Raw genomic sequence first — 22,582 nt, 5'->3', positions numbered from 1 at the left:
CCAGCACAGCTCCAAGTAATGAAGAATTCAGCTAATTATTTGTCTCATGTCACAACTATAATGTCCTTAATAATGCCCACTATAAACATATTTATACACATCAAGCTTTATATCGATGCTGTTTTGTGTTTGATGTTTCACGAGAGACGCTGTATAAATAAATATTTACTTATTTCAACTTGTTATTGAGAACAGCTCTCTATGCATTTTGTACAATTGAGTTATTGACAGACACTCACAATGCTGACTGCAATAAGACCAGACTGCAGAGTTTGAGTATAATGAGCAGATTTGTTGTACATTGTTCAAATGCATTGTGGAGGGATGTGACAGGTATCATCAAGGTTTTCCTATTAAGAAGTGAGATCAATGTGTTGTATCCTCCGAGGCAACATAGATCCATTTATCTTGCTTTCAGAACAGTTCATTATGCTTGGTTGGTCAGTTATTACACAGCAGGCCAATGTCTTGACCGTCTGACAGCCATACCCTGATAGGGAAAAGATAGCCAATTGTTTGGCCCCCCTGGTTCAGTTTATAATTTGGTCCCTGAACCAAGTGGATACCTGCCAAGTAACAATAAGCAAACCAGCCACAGAAAAAGCTTAAAGTAGCCTGACATGTACAACTAGAGTTGTGTCAAGTATAAAAAGTTTCAGAGGAGTGTTATTTATCAAGGAAACACCATTAACCATTGTGGAGATACTGTGTTTCTTTAACTCAAGCACTTTATCTCAGCCATTATTTTCTCTCTGACTTTTATGAACTGACTGGAAAACATTTTACGAGAAGCATATTTCTCATTTGCATTATGACCCCACTGACTGCGCCGTGCCTGGAGTTATCCAAAGAAATCTGTGTTACTCAGGTCTCAGAGTCAATGTGTAAATTATACCCTGACCGACTGGATTGCAGCCAGATCGTCTCAGATACAGAGACAGTATCTATATGCTGGACACATATTTGGAAACTGGCCTCAGCCAGGGTCTAGAGAGCTGCAATCTAAGTTGTGGACAAATTCCCTTGAGTGTCAATGTATTAAACCAAGGTCAATAAACCTCATATTTCATCGAGCATTGTCCTGCATTCCAAAATAGGTGTTATATAGGGAACCGCTATACCCAAATAAAATCTAAACCATCACAGTATCAGCCATATTTTTCATATAAAAAATAGATGAATAGTTCATTGAGGTACAAATAAGATTTGTACATGTCTAGGAACTAAGCAGCACTCAACTAACATTGCTGTTACTTTGTGGGTCAGGTCAACTTAAAAAAAATTGGCATTATTTTACACATTTTGGAATCATCGTAGTGGATACAGCCTTCACCATTATCACCGTAAATCAAAACAAGATCCTGCCAGTGAGTCATTGGCACTTCAGCAGTGATATTAAATATCTATTCTAGTCAGTTTAATATCTTATATTCACGTCACAATTATTTTACCAATTCTGAGGCAGTGTTTCATTACTGAAAATGCAGATTGGTAATAGAATGGTAATTTATCTGCATTCGCTCTGTTTAAATTGGTTAGGCAAATATATTAGTCATGGAAATACCTTAAATAGATTTTTGGAATATTCATTTAAATAAGATCAGTGTTTTCTCAGTCTTGCATTTTAGTTATATTAAAGAGCCTTCCATCATATTTTAGTGCAAAAGACATTCATACTGTGCTTCGTTTTTACAGCATACTCCCAAAAGCATATTTCACTGAAACCATAATTAGTATAAAAAATCCTTTGAATTGGAAGAGGACCCCAAAGGTGATCAAACAGTGTACAGATGGAAATTGCTCCCACATTTAAGTGCTTTTTTCAAAGAGTTTTAATGTAATTTATTCAGGCAAAATAAAAGCAGAGGATGTGTGGGATGTTGTTAATGTTGTAAAAATCTTTAAAAAACAACATTGTGTGTGTTTCACTCCTGTTTTCCAGTGACAGCTGATACTTTCCTTGTGGAAGGCAACAAGCAGGAGCACCAGCTGTCCAACCTTAAGCCAAGCACCACCTACTCTGTCGGCCTCTACGCCACAAAGGGACCCCTTACCAGTGGCACTGTCATCACTAACCTACAAACACGTATGTATTGATTTTATTCAGCTGGTCTCAGTATGGTGGGCAGTGCAGTGAGTCAGTGGTTGGCACTGTCACCTCATGACAGGAGGCATCTCTAAACTGCACTGGAGCCTGTTTGTGTGGAATTTAAATGTTTTCATCGTGTTAGTCTGGGTTTCCTCCGGGTGCTTCACTTTCATTCACTCTGGCAAAATATGTATGTTAGATATTAAGAATTCTCCTGCTTGTGCCTGACCAGGGGCACTGTCTTGTTGAAATGAAGACAAGGAATTTCTCCCAGGGGATTAATATAGTACACTACAGACAATAGCAGTGTGTTATACAAAGTCAATGTCAAAACATACTTATATATATTTATTATAAGCAGTGTTTATTTACTATATAATTTGTCACCATGGTCTAACCTATAAACTTAATTTGATAGTTGAATGGAGGGATTGTTGTTGTTGTTGTATGATTTGGCAAATGCATTAATCAGGATTTCTTTTCCAGTCTATATCAATATCACAATATAATTTCACTCTTTATGTTGAGCTGAAAGATTACTTAGCTTTAGTACATTCAGAACCAGAAAAAATAATGTGAATTGTAGTTAAATTGTATTAGGGTGAGTGGCATTTCAGTGGAGCCTCATATTGTAGCTTGTTATGTGGGATTGGTCTAATTACTTGTGTTTGAGACTATGTGCTTTCATTCCGTTAGACAGTGATGGTTCAGGTGACACGTTTGCAGTGTTTCCTGTCTTTGTTGGTAAAGGTTTCTGGCTTAGTTAACAGTAGACATCACTAATGTGTTTAGTGTTGGACTGCAGCCAGTTTGGAACTATCTCATCGGCTTTGTGGCCAAACAGTAACAGTATTAGTACTGTCACATAGACAACATCCACTACAGTTCTTTATGCGGTTGATGTGACTGTTGAACTGTCAGTGTCTGTGATGACACAAAAAACATTTTCCCCAAAGGAGTTTGTCACTCCTGTCTTTCTATCTGACTTCCCAGACCAAAACAAAACATGTAGGATCTTTCAGCCAACTCTATCAAATGTGCTGCTGAGCCAGTTTTGGGGAATGGGGTGCCTGATTCTAAAACACTGCTGCATACAAGAAGCTGTGTCTCTGTGATGTGAGTGGTTGTTAGTATGTTGTCAAACAATGGAACATATCATTATCAGTATGTTGAGGTTTCTAATTTTCTGAAAATCAAGGATATTTCCTGTTACCATCAGTAACTTAGATAAATGGATGTTTGCAACACAATGGATATAAGAAATGGTCAAAGGGAAATAGTATTATTATTACTGTACTAGTACAATTCAGGTCGATTTTCAGCTTTTTCTACACAATGTGCATTTAGAAAAGTTTTTATCTCTCACACACAGAGGTCAGTATCTTGCTAGTCAGTTTGACATGGTCAGAATCAGGCTACCATGAAGATTAAACTTGTGAACTCTCAGTTCAGCTTCTGCCAGTTTCACCTTCAGGTGACCTACAGCTCTCATTATACTCACCTTTATTAGCACCTCCCTTGAGAAGACTGTTAGGGGTGAAGTGCTCCAGTTTAGCTGAGTTGCAGCTCTGTAAAGTTTTTTTTTCTAGAGTTCTAGAAGAAAAAAAAAACTTTTCAGTCAGCAGAGGAGTTCATATCCCCCAAGGAGTACCAGAGCTACCTGCCCTGCAGTACAGTGCAGCAGAAATGTATTGCTCGAAACAGAAACAAACTCTGACATACATATAAGAGCAGGGCTACAGAGGCCGAGGGAAATTAGATCTACCTACAGCTATGTCAACGTTATATATGCAAATAGTATGTCATAAACAAATGTTCATGGCAGTTTGAGATGATACAAATTTGGAAACAGATGCTCTGCCCAGTACATCAGCTTCTGTTTTACGTAGGCAACACCACGGAATGAGCAAAGAGGACAATGATTTTGTTTTGATAGAAATATCTTCACTTATTAAATCAAGCAAATGGTTGGATGCTTGCCTTTGTTGCTCTGAGTTTAATAGAATAAATTCTTGCCATTCCATTTTTAGGGAAGTATGAGTAGAAATAGCACAAATAGATCACATTCCTGCATTCAAGAGGAAGGACATGTGTAATTATGTCTTCTTTCTATAGTATAATACCAAAAGGATTAAAAATGTATCCTGCAAACACATGCAAAGTGTCGTAGCTCAACCTGTGATGCATTTTGAAATAACTACTGGTATCTTGGCCTTCACTCGTTTTTTACCATATAGTTTCATATTGTCCCAGAACAGAGCCTTCCAAAGGACAGCTTTCATGGTTATAATTCAATTTAATGATATTGCTCTTTTAAGTTTCCTGATTACACTAAAGAACTAAAATTCACTAAAGAAACAATGAAGGATAATCCCTGAGTTTAATCAAGCAGAACCTTTGGGCGGATATCAAATCTATTCACATAGTTTTTGAAAAATCTCTGGCAGCTGGGCATCACAACTTAACTACTACACTTACAGTACACACATATACTATATACAGTGCAATGATGATGATGATGATGTTACACCAAGGAGGTTGTCTTATTCCCCCCAACCTCAAAGGGATCCTACCAGGATGTTAATTAAACTTCCTAATTGAAAACTTAAAGTCTGGTTCTGTTGTACTCACAGTGCTTGTTTTTCTCAGGCTGTTCCTCTCTGGTAGAAAATGTCACCTTGTGAATGGGCTGTGACAGAGGATAACACCATTGATTAGATTGGTCAACTATCCTGGGTTCAGCTCTGTCTTTGAGTGTCAGTTTGCTCCTCTGTCTCTCCACTTAGCCGCAGAGTTAAAGGGGAGCTGTGCTGATTTTACACTTCAAAGTCTGTTGACATGTCTTGGGGAGTACATAATATAAGCATATATTAAAAGCAGTTGCATAAAGCCCTTTGCTGCCCCTGACGTGCCTCAAGTGATGAAAAAAAAATGAAAATGAAAAAAACTAGGAATTTGTGGAATTAGAAAATAGTGAGCTTACTAGACCCCTATTGCCTGCTCCTCATCTCTGCTAAAGGCCAGCAATTCAAGGTTGCATTAGCCACTACTATCTTAACACAAAAGAATCTGCACAGTCAAGTGAATGGAGTGGTAGTATTGTGGGTAATGCAGGTGACAGACTTTGACAAGAAAGAGGTTTGCATGGAATTTAAAATTCTCCTTTTTTCTTTTTATTGTCCTTGGTGAATCGAACTATTCAGTTTGGCTGTGGGTGCATCTTCAGAAGTAAAAAGAAAGCAGCCCATGTCTGCCTGAAGATATTTATCTATCTTCATTTATGGTCAAAACACAATTAAATAAAACAACAAACAGAAAAGTGGCAATAAAGGAGCCATGATTTGTTTTAAGTTGGGTATAAACTGTGGTGTTTATACCCAACAAAAGATGACCAACATGAAAGAAACATGGCGATATCTTTGGATGTGGCTCCAAAGTGCATTGTGAGGTCAAAAATGGCCAGGGACAAAATTCTGACAGTGTCATGAATTTAGGATAACCATCTATAACCATAAGCATCTCACAACATACTGTTGCTATGACCCACATCTATTCAGCATGAAATGCCACACTGAGCAATACAACACCAGCACTAAACCCAATAATGGAGGTAAAATGAGCAAAAACTCAATGTTTGGTATTTTAACAAAGAAGAAAATCTTGTTGAGTTGAGGCAGCAGAAGCCTTGTTTGTAGGATGTGTCCTCCAGCTGTTGTCACGACTACGCCAAGAAGGATGTTGCTTAGCTTCATTGTTTACCACTATAGCAACACAGATGGATGACCCACACTGGTCATGTAGAGGTGTGATCAGTAGGTGTGATCATCGTCTACATACATCAAACATGATGTCCTACGCAAATTTATTAGATCCTTGAGGCAGTGTGGCCTGCAATAAACTTATAGGACTGAATCACACACCTGTTTGTCAAAAGAAGAATACGTAGCTGAGCTGGGCTGGGAGAAGGTCTGCCTATACTTCAATAAACCAAGAGCTGAAATACTGTAATTTTCTCACAAATCAGTGTATGGCTCAAGACGACGGTAATCTCTGAAAACCACTCAACCATACAGCACAACGGTTATTATTGATACATGTGACTGAATATACAACAATGCCATCCCGAGGCATACACAGCACAGATGATTGCAGATTTCAAAATAAGGGTCACTAAGTGAGCAACGCAACTTCCCACTGCAAAACACAACATACAATGCACTTGACAAATCAACAAATCAACTCCCTCACACTGGCCTGTAGTAGCAGCACACCAAAGTGATGCAAAACACTTTAAGCAAACAGCTTATCATATAAACTTATCCACACTATATATATATATATATATATATATATATTATCTTTCACAAACTCAAACTCAAGGCATCAAAGACAGCGCTGACAGCCTCTTTTCTGCAAATATGACTTTATTCACTGGAATTTTTTTTATTGTGATCGTTTTCCCACACACTAGTTGATACAAACTAACCACAGCGCAATATGACATGCTGACCAATCGTCACTTTCCCAGCCGCTGTTAGTAGGATCGATAACATGTAGGATGACATTTGGAAAGAACTTGTGAGCTGTTTTTCTGATTCATTTGGTATATAGCACTTGTGATGTACAAGGATGAGGGGCTCAGTGAAGATTCTTGCTATCAGGTTTTGACTTGTCTTAGGATTGTTTTTCCATATACACGCTGAACACAGCGAAGAGAGAAAAGAGACGAGTCTGGCTCATATCAGAATGTGTCCAGGACTGCCTCAGCCATTCAGTTTGGTCTTTTTTTGGGGGGTGGGGGGTTAGGGGGGTGGTGTTGGTTCTTTGTTGATTCCCAAGCCTCTTAACCACAGCTGAGAGTTGTTTTGTTGTCTAGCCTCCATGCCTCAAGAGTTCAACACAGAGTAAGACAGCTTGGCTCCCCAAAGGCCGATATTTAAGCCATAGGACTGGAAAATAAGGGATCTGCTACTGTAGGCAGCAGCACCAAGACTTTTTTCCCTCTCTCATGTGTCTGAGCCCTGTTGCTGAGAAGTGCTTTGGCAAGTTTTTGAAACTGTGGAGATCCTTGCTGTGGGCAGCTTTACTGAGCTATGGCTGATTGCTGTCTACCAAGTGCTGAGAGTGCTTCTATTATAGAAACATAATCTTAACTCTTTGGACAATTGAGGCATTTTTGTCAGTTTAAGAATTTATGTCTCCATAAAATCTGAGCTGTTCATTGTTTTTACAGCAAACTGTTTGAAATTGATTGTCCTCCTCACTCGGCCTCTCAGTCTAATGACCCTGGTCATTTTTCCCCTTAATTAGGACAATCCTTCAGATTAAATGGATTCTTTCGAACATTTTTATTTTATTTTAAATGTAATTCTCAACATAGTAAATAATCATCAATCAGTGTAACATTTTAATTTATGTCATTTCTCTTTCTCTCACAAACAATGTAAAATACAAAGATATTTTTCTGAGTTTTCAATATATTTATCAATTGTTACACACACACAAACTGTCCTTAAGTATTGTAGGTTTGAACTGTATTTCTACTGTAATACAACGTGATGCTGCATCACTGGGAAGTGATTGAATATGATTCTCATATTGCCTACAAATTGAACATGGAATATGGAAATTAGGATTAGGATCTGGTGCAAGTAATAAGTAATATATGTTATTTTGAGGTCATGATTTTAACCGCACTGTATGTTGGAAATTTGGCTGAGGCTACTACTTTTGCATTGCATGATTAAGCTATTTTAACTTAAAAACTGTTACTTAAGATGTGGCAATAAACTATTGGAAAACAACTATAACTGTGAAAATAGCATAAATAAGAAATATACAGTAACTTTAGAAATGGAAATGTATTATTCTGAAATTAATATAAATGTAAAACAGTGAGTAATGGACTAGTGGTATTGCTGAATCGTGTAAATTCTGCACTACAGTTTGATGGTCAAGGGCAACACTTTTGTTGGATACATCAGTCCAAACATTTGTTGGAATGATGTATTAGGTGGGCGGATGAATGAAGGTCGAGGACACAGAGTTAGCGTGGTGTGGCATGGGGGTGGGGGTGTGAGAACTGAGGCAAAGTGGAGATGAAAGGGTTCCACCTATATTGGTAGACACAGGAAATTGGATGACATAAGCTGACCCTAAGTTATAATAACTTCATTTAACAGGTCACCACTGCTGAAAACTGGTCTCGTCATCCAGAAGCTCCCTCAGCTAGGCAGCCATCATTCCCAAAAAACGTAACTCATTTGTAAATGTTGAACAAACTGCACTGTCGGAAGCAGAGCATTGGTTGGAGAACAGTGGCGCTGAATGCAAATGTGCAAGCAGACGTACAAAGCTATGTCAGTCATATTGTCCATGTAGAGATGGCTATTGTGCATTCACAGAGATTGTAACAAGCGTAAGGATATGCTTTTATGTCATTATTTCATCTGTGGGATCCATCCAAAACATATTTGGTTTATTTGCTAGACCTAAAATATTCAAAGAAGTCACAGCTGCACCATCCAGGCAGAATCACTCACTAGAAAATTGGCATAGAGATGTGATAACCACTCCAAAAGAATAACTTCCTCCCTCTTGTCTTCCTACTACAAATATTGCTGCTGCCCATGTTGCCCTTCCCATACGCTGCTCTTGTGTTTGCATTCTTTTTTTCCCCTCTAACATTGTTTACATTGTGTGTTGATGAGACATTAAATGTAGCCAAACCTATTCACCTCAATCCCTTTGTTCAAACCTCCGTGTCTGGAGATAGAGCTTTAGAGCTGCCAGTATTTAGACAACACCTGCTCACCTGCTTGGGTACTTTCCATGCAAAGGTTTAATTGGAAAGAGAGTGTGAGAGAGAAATGACAAGACATATTTAATTGGAGACTGAAGAGAAAGAAATAATAAAGACAAGCTAAATGAGGGTGGTGGTCGGCCCTCTATTTCTATGAATTAAAAAATACCCTCTCTCATCTAGTCTTTCTCTCATCTATTCCCCACGCGCACATAATGCTGAGCCAGGCTTCATCAAGATGAGGGGATGACAAGAACAAAAGATAAACTCCATTCATTCTCTGGCACATAGGCTCGTTAAATAAGGAGAGAAGAAGGAGGTGGACAAAGGATGGGAAGGCAAGAGGAGTGGAAGAGAAGCTCAAGCACAAATGGGGATAAGAGGGAGAGTGTTAAGGAGAGGAGAAGCCCAGGTTGATGCGGGAATGGGAGGAAATAGACAAAGGAGGGGAGGGAAAAGCAGAAATTAAATACAGAGTAGATCAATAAAGACGAGAAGGTGTAGGGGATTTGGAGATTTGCACCATCACCATGGACTAAAGCCTGAGGCACTAGATTTAGTCCAGAAGTGCAGGGGTCATAAAGTGTGTGTGTGTTAGTATGAGTGTGTGTGTGTACAGTATGTATAGTGATAGATAGATCGATAGGAGACTTGCTAAGTAACCATAGGGTGGCGGTTTAATTCCAAACACAAAGAAGCTAACTAGTGCAAGCTTTTTTCTTCAATTACCCAAAACTACAAATTTACAGGACAGTAACACTCCTGTGGCTGAGTAACAGCAAACAGGCAATAGGAATCTTAACATTGTTGTAAGCAGCCATGCCCCAAATCCAACAATAAATCAGAAAGAATAAAAATAAATACGAAACACATTCATTTCTGACTGCTTCATCTCTCCAAATTATCAACGCGCCATGCTGTCGTAACAATGTCATTGATAGCTTACAATAACCTAAATAAACTTTGGAGAAACTTGATTGCCTGTACTCAAAAAGGAAATGTTTTGTACCATCATTTGAATCCAACATGATGAATTAACCAATTCTACATTAACTTTCAGAATGTGTGTGTTGGCTGGCTGGTTGCCTTTGCTTGCCGAACAGGTTTTGCATATGGGTGTAAATATCAAATTAAGAAACTTAATATAACTTAATAAAATAATTTCTTATGCAGTGGTTCTTTTTACATGTTTGCAGAGGCAAACGGTCAATTTGCAATATTAGTTAAGCCAACGGTTCAAACAGACTTAAACAACTGCAATTAAACACTTTTTTTTGTTGCATTGTACACTATATTCATTTGATTACTGTTACATTGTCCTCTTACATTGTCCTAACTAGGTTAAAATGTAAATATTCTTTGTCTGCTTTTTTTACCTGATGTAATGTCAATGGTAATGATTGAACCATCTCTTTACCATAAGTATTACAATATGTGTTGTGGGGATATAGCGATTTGCAACTTGAAAAGAAAGTGAAAAGAGAGTAAAGTGTGTGTGTGTGTGTGTGAGGAGGGGGTGGGGGGGGGTGCTGGGACCCCCTGCCGCCGGTGCACTTCACTTCACACAATCTACAATGTGCTGCTTTTATCTCAAAAGCGTACAACTCAGCCTCTCACTCCTAAGCACTCTTTTCCCGCCCGTTTTCCATCACTCCTACCCTCCTCCTTTATCTTTCTGTCTCAATCCCTCTGTCACACAAATGTGGAGCTGCCTATCATTGCCTTTGAGAGAAGGCACCCCGCATCTTTAAGGATGTTATCACCTTGGGTACATGCTGGTAATTACTGAGCTGTCATTGATCTGCTCATATGTGCACACACACACAAGGATTTAAATAAGAGGAGTTTGGAGTGTTGGTGTTGTAGATTTTGCTTGCATGTACAGGTCTGGGTTAGGTTCAGGGACAGATTTTCAGATAAAAGTTAAGCCCCCCCCCCCCCCCCCCCCCCCCCTCAACTCCTTAGGAATAGTTAAGAATTCAGATTGTTTATGAAAGCCCATGTTGGAAAGAAAAAGTCAGACAGAGAGAATTTGAGAAAAGACAACCATGTAATAGATATCTTTATTTAGTATTCAGAGCAGTGACATTACACAGCACACAAGCGCAGCACTTAATATGTTCCACTGCCCCTTACACTGAGTGCTATATGACTGGCTGACGAGGTGCCCCAGAGTCATGATGTAACTCCAGGAAACTGATTTTCCGAGTAGACGGTCATCTATTTTCTATCATACGCTAAAATGAGGTTACAGCATGTCAACGCTAACGCTACCAGTCGGAAGATCGGATATTGACTCAAAAAGGGTGATGTAAGGTGGGGAAATTGAGGTGAGTCTCCTTGTGATGTGGTTAAAGTATCAAAAAAAGCTCTATAATCAAGCCTTGTTTAAAGTTGTACAGGGACCAAAAATGTTACTTGGATGATGTGATGAAATGTGCAGTAAAACTTGGGTGGGCTTGCTGATCAAGGGTTTGAACACTGTTGAGGCTGTGATAAGTTGTGACTAAACACGGAAAAGAGTCCACTGCTCTTCTCACCAAGTCCTATAGGGATTTAAGAATACTTGCACTTAGATTTTCATTTTCCATCTAATGGCCTATATTTAAAGTACATGGAGAATGTCTCTTTAGTATTCTGTAGGTATTTCATTTTTAGAGTGTTTTATTCAGAGTCTTCTCTTATCTTTTTAATTGCTTAGAAAGTAGAGATGGTAAGCTGTTCTTCCTTAGTAATATTCAGATTTTTAAAAACGTTTTAGTTTTATGAAGCTTATCTGTACGAAGTGTCTCGCATGTAGTTCACAAGCATTACCTGTTCATTCCGGTGATATATTCAAATAGCATGAAAAGCTTAAAACCATCAATGAATTGATCGTATCAACAAATGTTCTTTGTGTAGCACAATTTATCTGTAGTATAGAGCTCCTTTGTTCTTCAGCAACTATTAAAAGCACATCAACTAGCACAGTTGCACTGGGTGACATGTTCCTTCGTTACCATGAACACGGCTACTTATTATGAGTCAATCCATCATATAATGTCCAGGTGCCATAAATACTCATTGTTAATCCAGTAAATTAGTCCACACATATCTGCCTATCAGACAGTGCTCAGCTGTAAAACATGTTTACATGGAATGAATTGGCTTTGAGGTGAGAGCTGATGTTCTAGTGGTTTAAGACTGGACACATACAATACAGCATTGCTGATTGGATTAAAACCTCTATCACTTTTCATCACCCCTCTTTATCTTGGTGTTTCCTGTCTCTTTTTATAGTGTCTAAGTGTGTGTGTGTGTGTTAGCTACCAAACAAAGGCAAAAATTAAAGTATTCAAAGATTAATGTTTGTCTCACACATGTTCTTTTAATGAGATTTCGGAACAGTAAGTAATAGCTATTAATCCCTTTTTTTCTTCTTAATACTGAAGCTTGTAAGAATCTATTTTAAAATGTAAAATCACAGATTTAATGTACAATGAATGTACAGGTAAGTACATATTCACTTAGTACTCAGATTATCTCATGTGAACTACAAATTTCCAATAAAACCATCAAGGCCACTGATTGTCAGCTTGAAAGACGTATTTCTTACATGCACAATAACAAAGCACAGGCCTTTAAAGTGCCAGTTGAACTTGAAAACCATCAAGGCCATTAAAATTAGATATCAGCTTAGAAGGCAATATTTTCTTTTATGCACTAATATATATGATAATTAACAATAATACATGTGTTACATGTTCATGCGCCAGATGAATTTCAGCAAGGTCTGCAATAGTCCATACAAATATAAAAATAGTACAAGGAAATATTCTGATTCACACATGAGAGTCAAAGAGAAAGAGTGAGTTCAAAGCAACTCGTGTTCCCTTGACAAAATTGTTGTAAAATGTTGTAATTGTATCCCTTTATCTCTAATTTTACTCACTGCGGTGTCTGATTATGTTGTTGCTGATGATTATAGTATTGCCTTGTGCTTCCTCCTTGACAGTGAATGAGCCTCAGCTTTTCTTCATTAACTATCAGAAGAGCAAAATCCTGCAGGACCAGACCTTGAGTTCAGTTTATTGTTATTCATGAAAATTCTTATTAAATCCATACTTTAAGTTTTGTGTCCAACTTGGAAGATTACTAAATAATAAAATACTACAATGACCTTAAAAAGAGAATAAATTGTAGAAATAATGTAAATTATTAATATAGCTGATAAATCTTGTAATAAGTACACTATGTATAATTGTGCTGTGCATAATGCATTCAGATTGTTGTTACATACTGCATGTGTGTTTACTATTAAACTGGTTAGTGCCTTCCAAATCGCAGGAATACAAATAATGTGTGAGCTTCCTTGATGATATTTTAAGCTTTTCTCATACTCATCTCAAAGGTTATGTAGTGTTTTGCCAAGCATCTACCTTTACTCTCAGCAGAGCCATGAGAGCTGCAATTGGCGTATTTCCATATTTGTGTGGCATTGAGACCTGAATTTGACACCTTAGCCTTGGGTTGATATGACCTGATGTGAGAAATGCAAATTACATAAATTACTCTGCAGGCTATTCTCTGATTTTGAACTTTCACAATTTCTGCAAAGCCCAAAAAGCTTTTGGCTATGAATTCAACCTCAGGGACGCCTTCTATGTACACTGAAAATTACAGCACACAATATAACAAAACAGTTTCTGCCTAAATACCTCAGCAGCAAACATTTTAAAATGTAGTCATGTAAGCATACATGTTTGTGCTGTTTTTCCAAACAGATATTTTGTGTTTGAGTGTCAGGAATATCATGTTTTACAGTGTGCAGTGTTCAAAAGAATTCACTCTTTAGAAAATCAAAGAGCCCAAAAATGGAAATACTGTGTACATGTCCACCTACACCAGGAAATCAAAATCACATATACAGTGCAGTACAGTAGCTCGCTTTCTAAACACAGAAACCATGACATTTTTTTCCAGAACTTAACTTGTTTTTAACACCAGTTATTCACTCATTATTCCCAATTCTTGAACGTCTATAGAAAGTTGAAACAATATAAGTCTAAATGAATAAATTATAATTCACATTCATGTTTCTCCTCATTTATAAAAACACTGTATGGGCAGAAATATTTTTTGTTTTGTTCTTTTTACCTTGGAGGTCCCACATCCCATATTTTGCAGCAGACTAAACTGACTGTAAGGGTTAATATTTTCCTCTCTGTCTGATAGCCATGGATGCACCTGTGAACCTGACAGCCAGTGAAGTGAATCACCGCAGTGGTCTCATATCCTGGCAACCGCCAATGGCAGAAATTGACAACTACATGCTCACCTACAAGTCAACCGAAGGCAGCCGTAAAGTAAGTAGCACATGTAGCTGACCACTCACTTCTCTGTTGATATCCTATATACTGTATTTCCATATATTTAGACAACTTATCTGCAACCAAAATGTGTTTCCAAATGGTACAATACTGGATATCCTGAATATCCATGCTACAGCTGCAAACGTGTCAGGGAGATAACCTGCACTTTTGTTAATCAAAACACCTGAAAATGGAAACCTTATTCTGCAGATATTGTCGAGCATATTGGATCCCCTTTTTTTGGATATCTGCAAAGTAAAAAATGTTTCCAATTTATTCAACTTATTATGCGAGAGTTAAACAATGTTCAGGAAAAAGAAAATGAATGCAGAATCACAACTTCATGACAAGCACTTTAAAATTCAAATTTTATCTTTCAATCATGTAATCCCTTGATGTGGAGGCGTGTGAATGTTTGAGCACACACACACACACACACACACACACACACACACACACACACACATACACACACACACACACACACACATTGGTGAAAACATTAGGGAACAACACAGTGAAATTGCCTGTCCAATAGAAATATTACTTTAATGTGCCTCAGTAGAGACATTGTTTGTTTTGATTAAACTTTTTGACTGGGCTGACTAATGGTAATAAAAGACATTAGCGAGAACTGTGTTGGAACACACCATGCCTGTTAACGAACAGGCTGGAACTGTTTTTCCATGATGCTGTGTAGAAGACTCTCTTTTATTGGCAATTATATGTCTGTCTCACACACACACACACACACACACACACACACACACACACACACATGCCTACAGACAGACACAGACTATCACCTTTGATGCCCAGCATAGCATGATCTTAAGGAAACAGTTAAAAACACATTGATGCTGATGCAGGGAAGATACACTACAAGTCTCTTTAACACTTCTCTCTCTCTCTCTCTCTCTCTCTCTCTAACTCTCTCTTGCCCTCCCTGACCCTGTGTGTGTGGCACTAGTATGTGGTTGACCATCAGGGGTCACCCATGTACAAAAAATGCAACAACAACTATCAAGATTTCTTTTACATTTCACTTCTTTTCATGATATGTTCAGGAAGAGATACACAGTCCTTTTCAAGGATGTTGGTTTGTTACTGAATCAACATTGTTTATGCTATTTCCAAAACTGCACAATTGTGGATATGTTTAAGTCATGTTTGTGTTCCATATAGCACACATGCCTTCTATCACGTCATGTTCTCTTCCATTGAGAAAACAAGTGTACTCAGTAGGGAGAAACTGGCATTTTATATTTTATAGTTTCAAGTGGTTCTGTCTTTGTAGGCTTGAAATGCTGTCAGTTGTCCTTCTACATAGAGAGAGAGCTTGTTTTCATTCAACCACTCAAACTGTTAAGCCATATTTGTATAAAGCAGTAATGCCATCACTAGACAAGCAGCCTGCAGCAGACTCTGAACAGTATGGGCAGCCACATTGGCTTTTCTCCTTCTTATCAAATGTACACACATAAACAGGTCCATTGTTGTAGCTGTAGCTTGTTGAACGTGAGACCATTTTTCTGTCACATTGATGCATGATACAGCAATTGTCTTGAAAAGAAAGTTAAAAATCTAAAAAATCTTGCAAATCCAGTTGATATCTTTTCACCATAGTGGGTCGTGTTGTTTTTGGATTGTATTCAAATTTTCATTCTCCTCTGTCGGTGCTGCCTCGACAACAAGTGCCACATTTTAAATTCATATACAGTAGTTCAACAACAAGTGAGTCAAACCACTCATGCTCAGAGCGAAAATGTTCTCCGCAGCCAGAGACTGAAGTGGTCCATGTGAGATTTTCCTCCGGTCTTCTCTACTTTCCTCCGGTCTTCTCTACTTTCCTCCGGTCTTCTCTACTTTCCTCCGGTCTTCTCTACTAGGCCTCGTTTAGCTGAAAGTATTTAGTGGCATTTCCTCAGGTGTAATCTAACCACACATTGGTGCATCTTACAGCTGTTCAGCCAGCTTCTCCTTTCACCGAGATAATGGACCATTGTAATTTGCTGTAGTTGTGAGATTAATTTCTTATCTGATTAACATTTCCGTAATAGTTTGTAAATGCATGTTTCACTTGGTTATGTGCATGCCTGGATTGATAACACCTCACCTTTCAGACACAAACAAGGACAAACGCACGTCTGCTGAACATCCAACCACTCAACCACAAATACATTAACGATAACAAGTCAATTATTTATTATCCTTGATAATGCAAACCTGTGACAGGTAATTGCGTCCTAATGCGTGAGCTTACCGCCGCTTCAGCCCTGCACCCTGGGTCTCCAATTAACTTAAAAAATAAAATAAAATAAAATAAACTATTATTATATTTTTGCATTGCTGCCATGAACAGTATCGGATCAGGGAAGTCACAAAGGTTTCCGATGCACAGCTATGATTGGTGTGTGTGTGTGTGTGTGTGTGTGTGTGTGTGTGTGTGTGTGTGTGTGTGTGTGTGTGTGTGTGTGTGTGTGTGTGTGTGTTTGGGTGTTTGGGTTTGTGGGTGGGGGAGATGGTGGCTTAATATTACATTAAAGTAATGTTAAGGTACCCCTGGTGACAGGGCTGTTTCACTTGCAACAAAAATGTTATCTTGACCCTGAAAACCTGGTGGGAAAATGTCAGATCCTTAGAGACAGAGAGACACAATTTACCAGCTGCTTCCCTGCATAATTCACATGGACACATTGCCTGAAAATGTGTGATTTTTTCCCCCCAAACTGGCTGAATATTTCATTTTTACTTGTTCATATTTTATGTGTAGCCAGGCCAACTGTAACGCATAGGCAGGCAAATATGTGCTTGTTCCCTCTCATGCAGTAAAAGACGCACAAACACATGCACGTTTGTAGTTTTTGTTTATCAATTGAACATCTGCTGATGTATTTATGCCTCATCTAAGAAACTGATGTCCCAGAAAATACTTTATCGGGAACGGTCAAACATATTGGCTCCTTAAGAATGTTTCAATAAAAGAGGACTTGTCAGAAACAAAAGGAAATTAACTGTACTGTACCATCATGACTTTTCCACCCAAAATAGAAATGTTTGTTTCCTGATTGTTTACCAGCTTTCCAGCTTGGCTGTCTGTCTTTTATCTTGTTCTGTCTGCCTAGTTGCCCCCCTCTTCTTCTCCCTCCCTCCTTCTCTTTTCTTGCTTTTCAGTTCCTCTCTTTTGAAACATTTTCTACAGCGCAGTCACTTTTCAAACATGAAAACGCATGAAACCAAACTTATTCTGCAGCCAGCAGAAGTGTAATTTTGCTATAATAAAATCATTTTTTTTAATTCCTTCTAAATACACTTCACTTATTTGTTCTAGCGTTTTCAAAAGAATCTGCTACTGAAGCACAAATCAAGCTGTCATATGTTTCCTGAACAAAAATAGCTTCAGTGTTTCTTTGCTGCCATACGTCTTTTAAAGAGTCACAAGCTCAGTTTGATGTGTTATCAGAAACTTATGGGCATTCTAATATTATTTACTTTTTACCCTGAGGTTTGTACTAAATACACATTAAAGGATTACTTTTAGAGAAGGCAATCTAATATCTTTTAACTTTCATGTAAAATTTGATATGTGTTCATACACAAGGAGTTGATCCTAGATGCAGAAGACACCTGGATTCGTCTTGAGGGACTGGCTGAGACTACAGAGTACACCGTCAAGCTCCAGGCTGCAAGAGGATTAGACACCAGCGCTGTAGTCTCCACTACCTTCATTACAGGTACAGTGCATGTACACACACACACACACACACACACACACACACACACACAAAATGTGTTTGCGTTCTTTGAGTTAAGCCCAAAAAGAAGGTGATTGTAATGGGTAGAGTTTTCTGGGACTCACAGAAGTTAACCTTTTTTCCCCCCTGTTGAACCATGTTTCATATTACAGACACCATCACAAAGGTGTATAATAATGAGTCCCTTAAGCCAGACACAAATTTGATCTCCCTTCACTATAGCCTGGTGTGGGAGACTTCCCATTACGCTGCGCTTGCAGGGTGACAGTCAACAATCCTGCAGCTGAACACTGTGCTCTGATCTTAAAAGCCCAGTGTGCAATTTGATGCCAGGCATATCAGTCCAACAAGGGTTCGGGAGCATCATGAAGTTGCCCATAACCATGAATTTATGTGAACATAGCGAAAGTAAATATTGATATTCTCATTTCTACCAAGCAATGAACCTAGTGTATGAACCTGTGTGATGAATGCTTAACATGTTTTCAGTGCTGCTTTCATTTAAAAGAGTATTATTAGATATTTTTGGCTGGGGGCAGCAGAACAAGCTGTAAACATAACACGGTATTATCATACTAAGTTGTTGTGATGAACATTCAACACTTATGCAGCAACATTAGTATTCATTTGGAGTTTTGTTTCTGGCCACCAGGCAAATTGAAGTCCAGTGTTCACTCATTTTAGTTGTAGATTGGACTCCACCAAAGAAAGTAAAATATCTGGCTGGCAGCTAAATGCTTCACTGTGTTCAGCCGCTAGTTATTAAAGGTATTTTCAGACAGCAAGTGGTTGCCTCTGCATCTGCTATAGACCGATGTTGATTACCTGTATCTTAAAATGGAGGGAACAGTTATTAATATAATAGGTTCATATAGCAAGTTTTGCTAACTAATGTTACAAATGTTTATTGACCCAGAATGGACAATTAAACTGTAGCTGATGTTGCTCCCAGATCGTTTCTCTTCATTGATCTGTTTGTTCACTGCCAGAGGAAAGGTGTCACTGAACAGAACAGTTAAATCCAGTAAAACCAGTTTCTGTAGCCTATCAATTTGCTTGCTGTGACTTTTGTGGTTGCCACACAGCGAACCGCGATTGCAAGTTGAAAAGTTGAATCATCATCAACTCTGACAGCAGCAGCAGAAAATAGCCACACATGCTCATGAGAATGTCAACAGCCCCTTCTCTTCTTCTCATTACTACCGGCCACAGTTGCATTGCTGCTTTTGTGTTTACACTGAACAAAATGGAGGTGGTGGCAGTAACTGCTGGCTGTCTGAAAGCACCTTAAATGTGTCTATTGGCTGTTAAGTGCAGGGTTTGCAGCCTACAGTGGGTTTCCCAGAGCTCCTCTGTTTTTGAAAGACACTAAAATGTTCCTTTAAAGTCTCAGTCAGGTTAAATATAACTGTGGGTTCATTATTTCAGGCAACTTCTTTCACATTAAACATAGCCCTTTAACCCATCGTTGATGTAAAGACATTAAGTAGTACAGCTCTGAAACAAAAAAAGGCAATTTATTCCATCTATGCAGTCTACACAAACTACACTTGTATTAAGTCAAAGAGAAGTAACAAACAAACAAATAGATCACCATGTCATTACTCCACCTCCTCTGCTCTTTTCCAGGGAGTCGGCTGTTTGCAACACCTCAGAATTGTGCCCAACACCTGCTGAATGGAGAGACGCTCAGTGGTGTCTACACCATTTACATCAACAGAGACCCCAGCCAGGGTGTGCAAGTGTACTGTGACATGACTACTGATGAAGGAGGCTGGATTGTAAGTCACTGTGAAGATACACCCTCTTTTAATAGTACCTAGTGCAAATATATTTTAACTGTGTCAGGTGGGTAAGAAAAGGGGGGCAGGTGTAGATTAACATCAAACACTGATTTATATTTTTCTGATCTTGTCACATCATCATCATTTTGGTGTTCAGGTATTCCAGCGACGTCAGAATGGCCTGACAGACTTTTCCAGGAAGTGGAGTGACTATCGGGTTGGATTTGGAAACCTGGAGGATGAGTTCTGGCTTGGTAAGACTCTTACTCTGAGGTACCCAATCTGGGGATAAAATATGCCCAGCATAGTTTCAAAAACAAAGGCTTCACCCGAGTTTGTCACTGTTTTTGATGTCTAGCATGAGTCAACACTCTATTGGCCCTATTTTGTGGACACCAAACATTACAAAATTGATCGTGTCAGTTATCTGGAAATATCTACTGAATTTAATCTATCTTGACACACACTTAAAGAGCTTCTGTAGTGGAAAAATTACTTGCCGCATGAGAAATATGCACTGTCTACCGCAATAAAATCAGGAGAGGAGGTGAGGTTTGGTTAGTACCAGGGTTTTTCATGGCCCAAAATCAGGCGGAGGTGGAACCTCATAGTTTTAGAATCATTTGTGCGAACGGTTGCATAAATCGTTATATATGTATGTATATGTATATATACATGTAAATATATATATAGATATACACACACACATATATATATATATATATATAGATAGATATACACACACACACACTGAGGAGCCTTTCATCGTTTGGTGTGTGCAGGCCACTGCTGAGAACCTTCTTTGACTCTGTGGTGGCATATGTGGTCTCATATGCAGTGGTGTGCTGGGTAGGGGGATGTTCTGAGCGACACAAGAACAGACTCAACAGACTGGTTAAAAGAGCCAGCTTAGTCTGTGGCTGCCCCCTAGACTCCATAGAGGTGGTGGGAGAGAGGAGGGTTTCTGTCCTCCATCATGGACAACACCTCTCACCCTCTGCATCTGACTGTGAAGGCCTTAAGCAGCTCTTTCAGTGGCAGATTAATACACCCCAAGTATAGTGAAGAAAAGGATCATTTTATTTAGTTTTTAATTTTATTGTTGTATACATTTGTTTTAGTTTGGGGTTTTTTCTATATCACTATTTTTGAGCTGCTGTGGCAATGAATTTTCCCCACTGTGGGATCAATATATTTATTTTATCTTATCTTATCTTGTGTATATATGGGTGTCGGCAATGGCCCCAAAAATCCAGTACTGGTCAGGTGCTAATTTTATAGGCCACAGGTTGATATTGAGCCTCAACCTGTCAATGATTTTGTTCAGTCTATGTTCCAGTTTTCTGAATTACTCTCAAAGGAGGGTTGAATCAAGGGCAACTGGATTTCTTGGTTGTAGAATGTATGTATTTGTCTCTTTATCTGGACACTGTCTTCATGACTGAAGTGGATTTAATAGGTACAATCAATAGAGGGTTATAGCTTTCACTTGGTTTCAACTGATATGTTCATTTTATGGTGAGAAAAGACATTTTCAATATCTTGTGCAGGCAGTGTAACCTTTCTTGTAAGATTTTTCACTGTGTATGAAGATGGAGAACCATGCTGCTAGAAGCCCTTTTTCCCCCTCATCTCATCTTTCAGCACTTGACTTCACAAAGTCTATCCGATTCATTACTGGATTTTCTGAAAACTCATCTCTCCCTAAAATGACTTGGTAATTGTTTTTAGCATTGCTCTGATTCAAAGACAAAACAACAGAACATCCTCCCCATTTTGATGGACTGTTGAATATTTTTTCTCCTCCAAATCTCATTATGAAACAATAATTATATTCATTAGAAAATGTGCAAATGAGTCATGTTTCTTCATAGGCCAGTTTTTGTGTTATTGTTTTGGTGCAGATGATTAAAGGGAATTATTACATGAATATTTCATTACGTACATGCAGGACCTTGAGAAAAATGTTTTCTGAACTTTTTGATTGGAGAAATTAAATAACAGTAGGGGGGGAATTTATGGCATTGCATTATCACCACATTATAACAGAGGGAACATGGTAACTCTGCTGACACATAATGGATCATAATACAAGATGGTTGTGGCAAGCTTCAGTCCATTAGTGAATAAGCACGCTGCAATAGGTGAAAGCATAAACAGATTGTTAGATGTAACCCTTAATCATCCAGACCTGACAATCTAAGACTATCTAGTACAATAGCTTGCCAAGGCTCTGACAGATTTGTTGTTTCATGTTGTTTGTGGTGTGGTTGAGGTAAATTAAATACTGTTGTCGTCTGTTCTTGTTACTTTTGTTCCCCACGACAGGGAGGGTGTTCAAAGGTAGCTCCTAACATTTTATCGCAACAGGAAATGTTGGATTGCTTTCTGCTGCTATAAATGAGTCATTTTTTTCTGTTGTTTTTCAATAAAGTGGAGCAATTACTCACCGTAAATAAATAATGGACAGATATCTTTGCAAGATGACATTAAACACACCGTTCGTGGAGAGAAAGCATAAAGTGGTAGCCATCTTTTTTTTGCAAACAACAGTTACAAAGTGGCAAAAATGTTTGAGCTGTTTTATGACCTGAAGACATCACATAGCAACGTTGTCCATCCACAATATAATCTAAAGATGGAGCATATCTGGTTCAGTGAGTACAACATTTCATCTGACCTGTTTCCACATCAGCTGAATCAGCAACAAACTACCGTCTCACCACTTCTGAATTTATACCACACCAGGCCACCTCTATCTCAAGGGTCTTGCTTTACTTTTTTGGTGCTTTGGATTCACT

At 38.5% G+C, this 22,582-nt stretch overlaps 1 protein-coding gene across 1 annotated transcript in view; it reads left to right on the top strand.

Annotated features, from left to right (window-relative positions):
* tnr (tenascin R (restrictin, janusin)) overlaps positions 1–22,582 on the top strand; it is a 126,455-nt gene that overhangs the window by 97,190 nt on the left and 6,683 nt on the right. Inside the window, exons 23-27 of the mRNA XM_053330721.1 lie at positions 1,943–2,086; positions 14,106–14,236; positions 17,844–17,976; positions 19,627–19,778; positions 19,939–20,035. Coding sequence (XP_053186696.1) covers positions 1,943–2,086; positions 14,106–14,236; positions 17,844–17,976; positions 19,627–19,778; positions 19,939–20,035 — 657 coding nt within the window. The remainder of the gene's footprint in view (positions 1–1,942; positions 2,087–14,105; positions 14,237–17,843; positions 17,977–19,626; positions 19,779–19,938; positions 20,036–22,582) is intronic.

This window comes from Scomber japonicus, chromosome 12, assembly GCF_027409825.1.
Source record: "Scomber japonicus isolate fScoJap1 chromosome 12, fScoJap1.pri, whole genome shotgun sequence".
Classification (NCBI taxonomy): Eukaryota; Metazoa; Chordata; class Actinopteri; order Scombriformes; family Scombridae; genus Scomber; species Scomber japonicus.
Note: the sequence above shows the minus strand (reverse complement) of the source record. Positions and strands in the feature narration are given on the sequence as shown.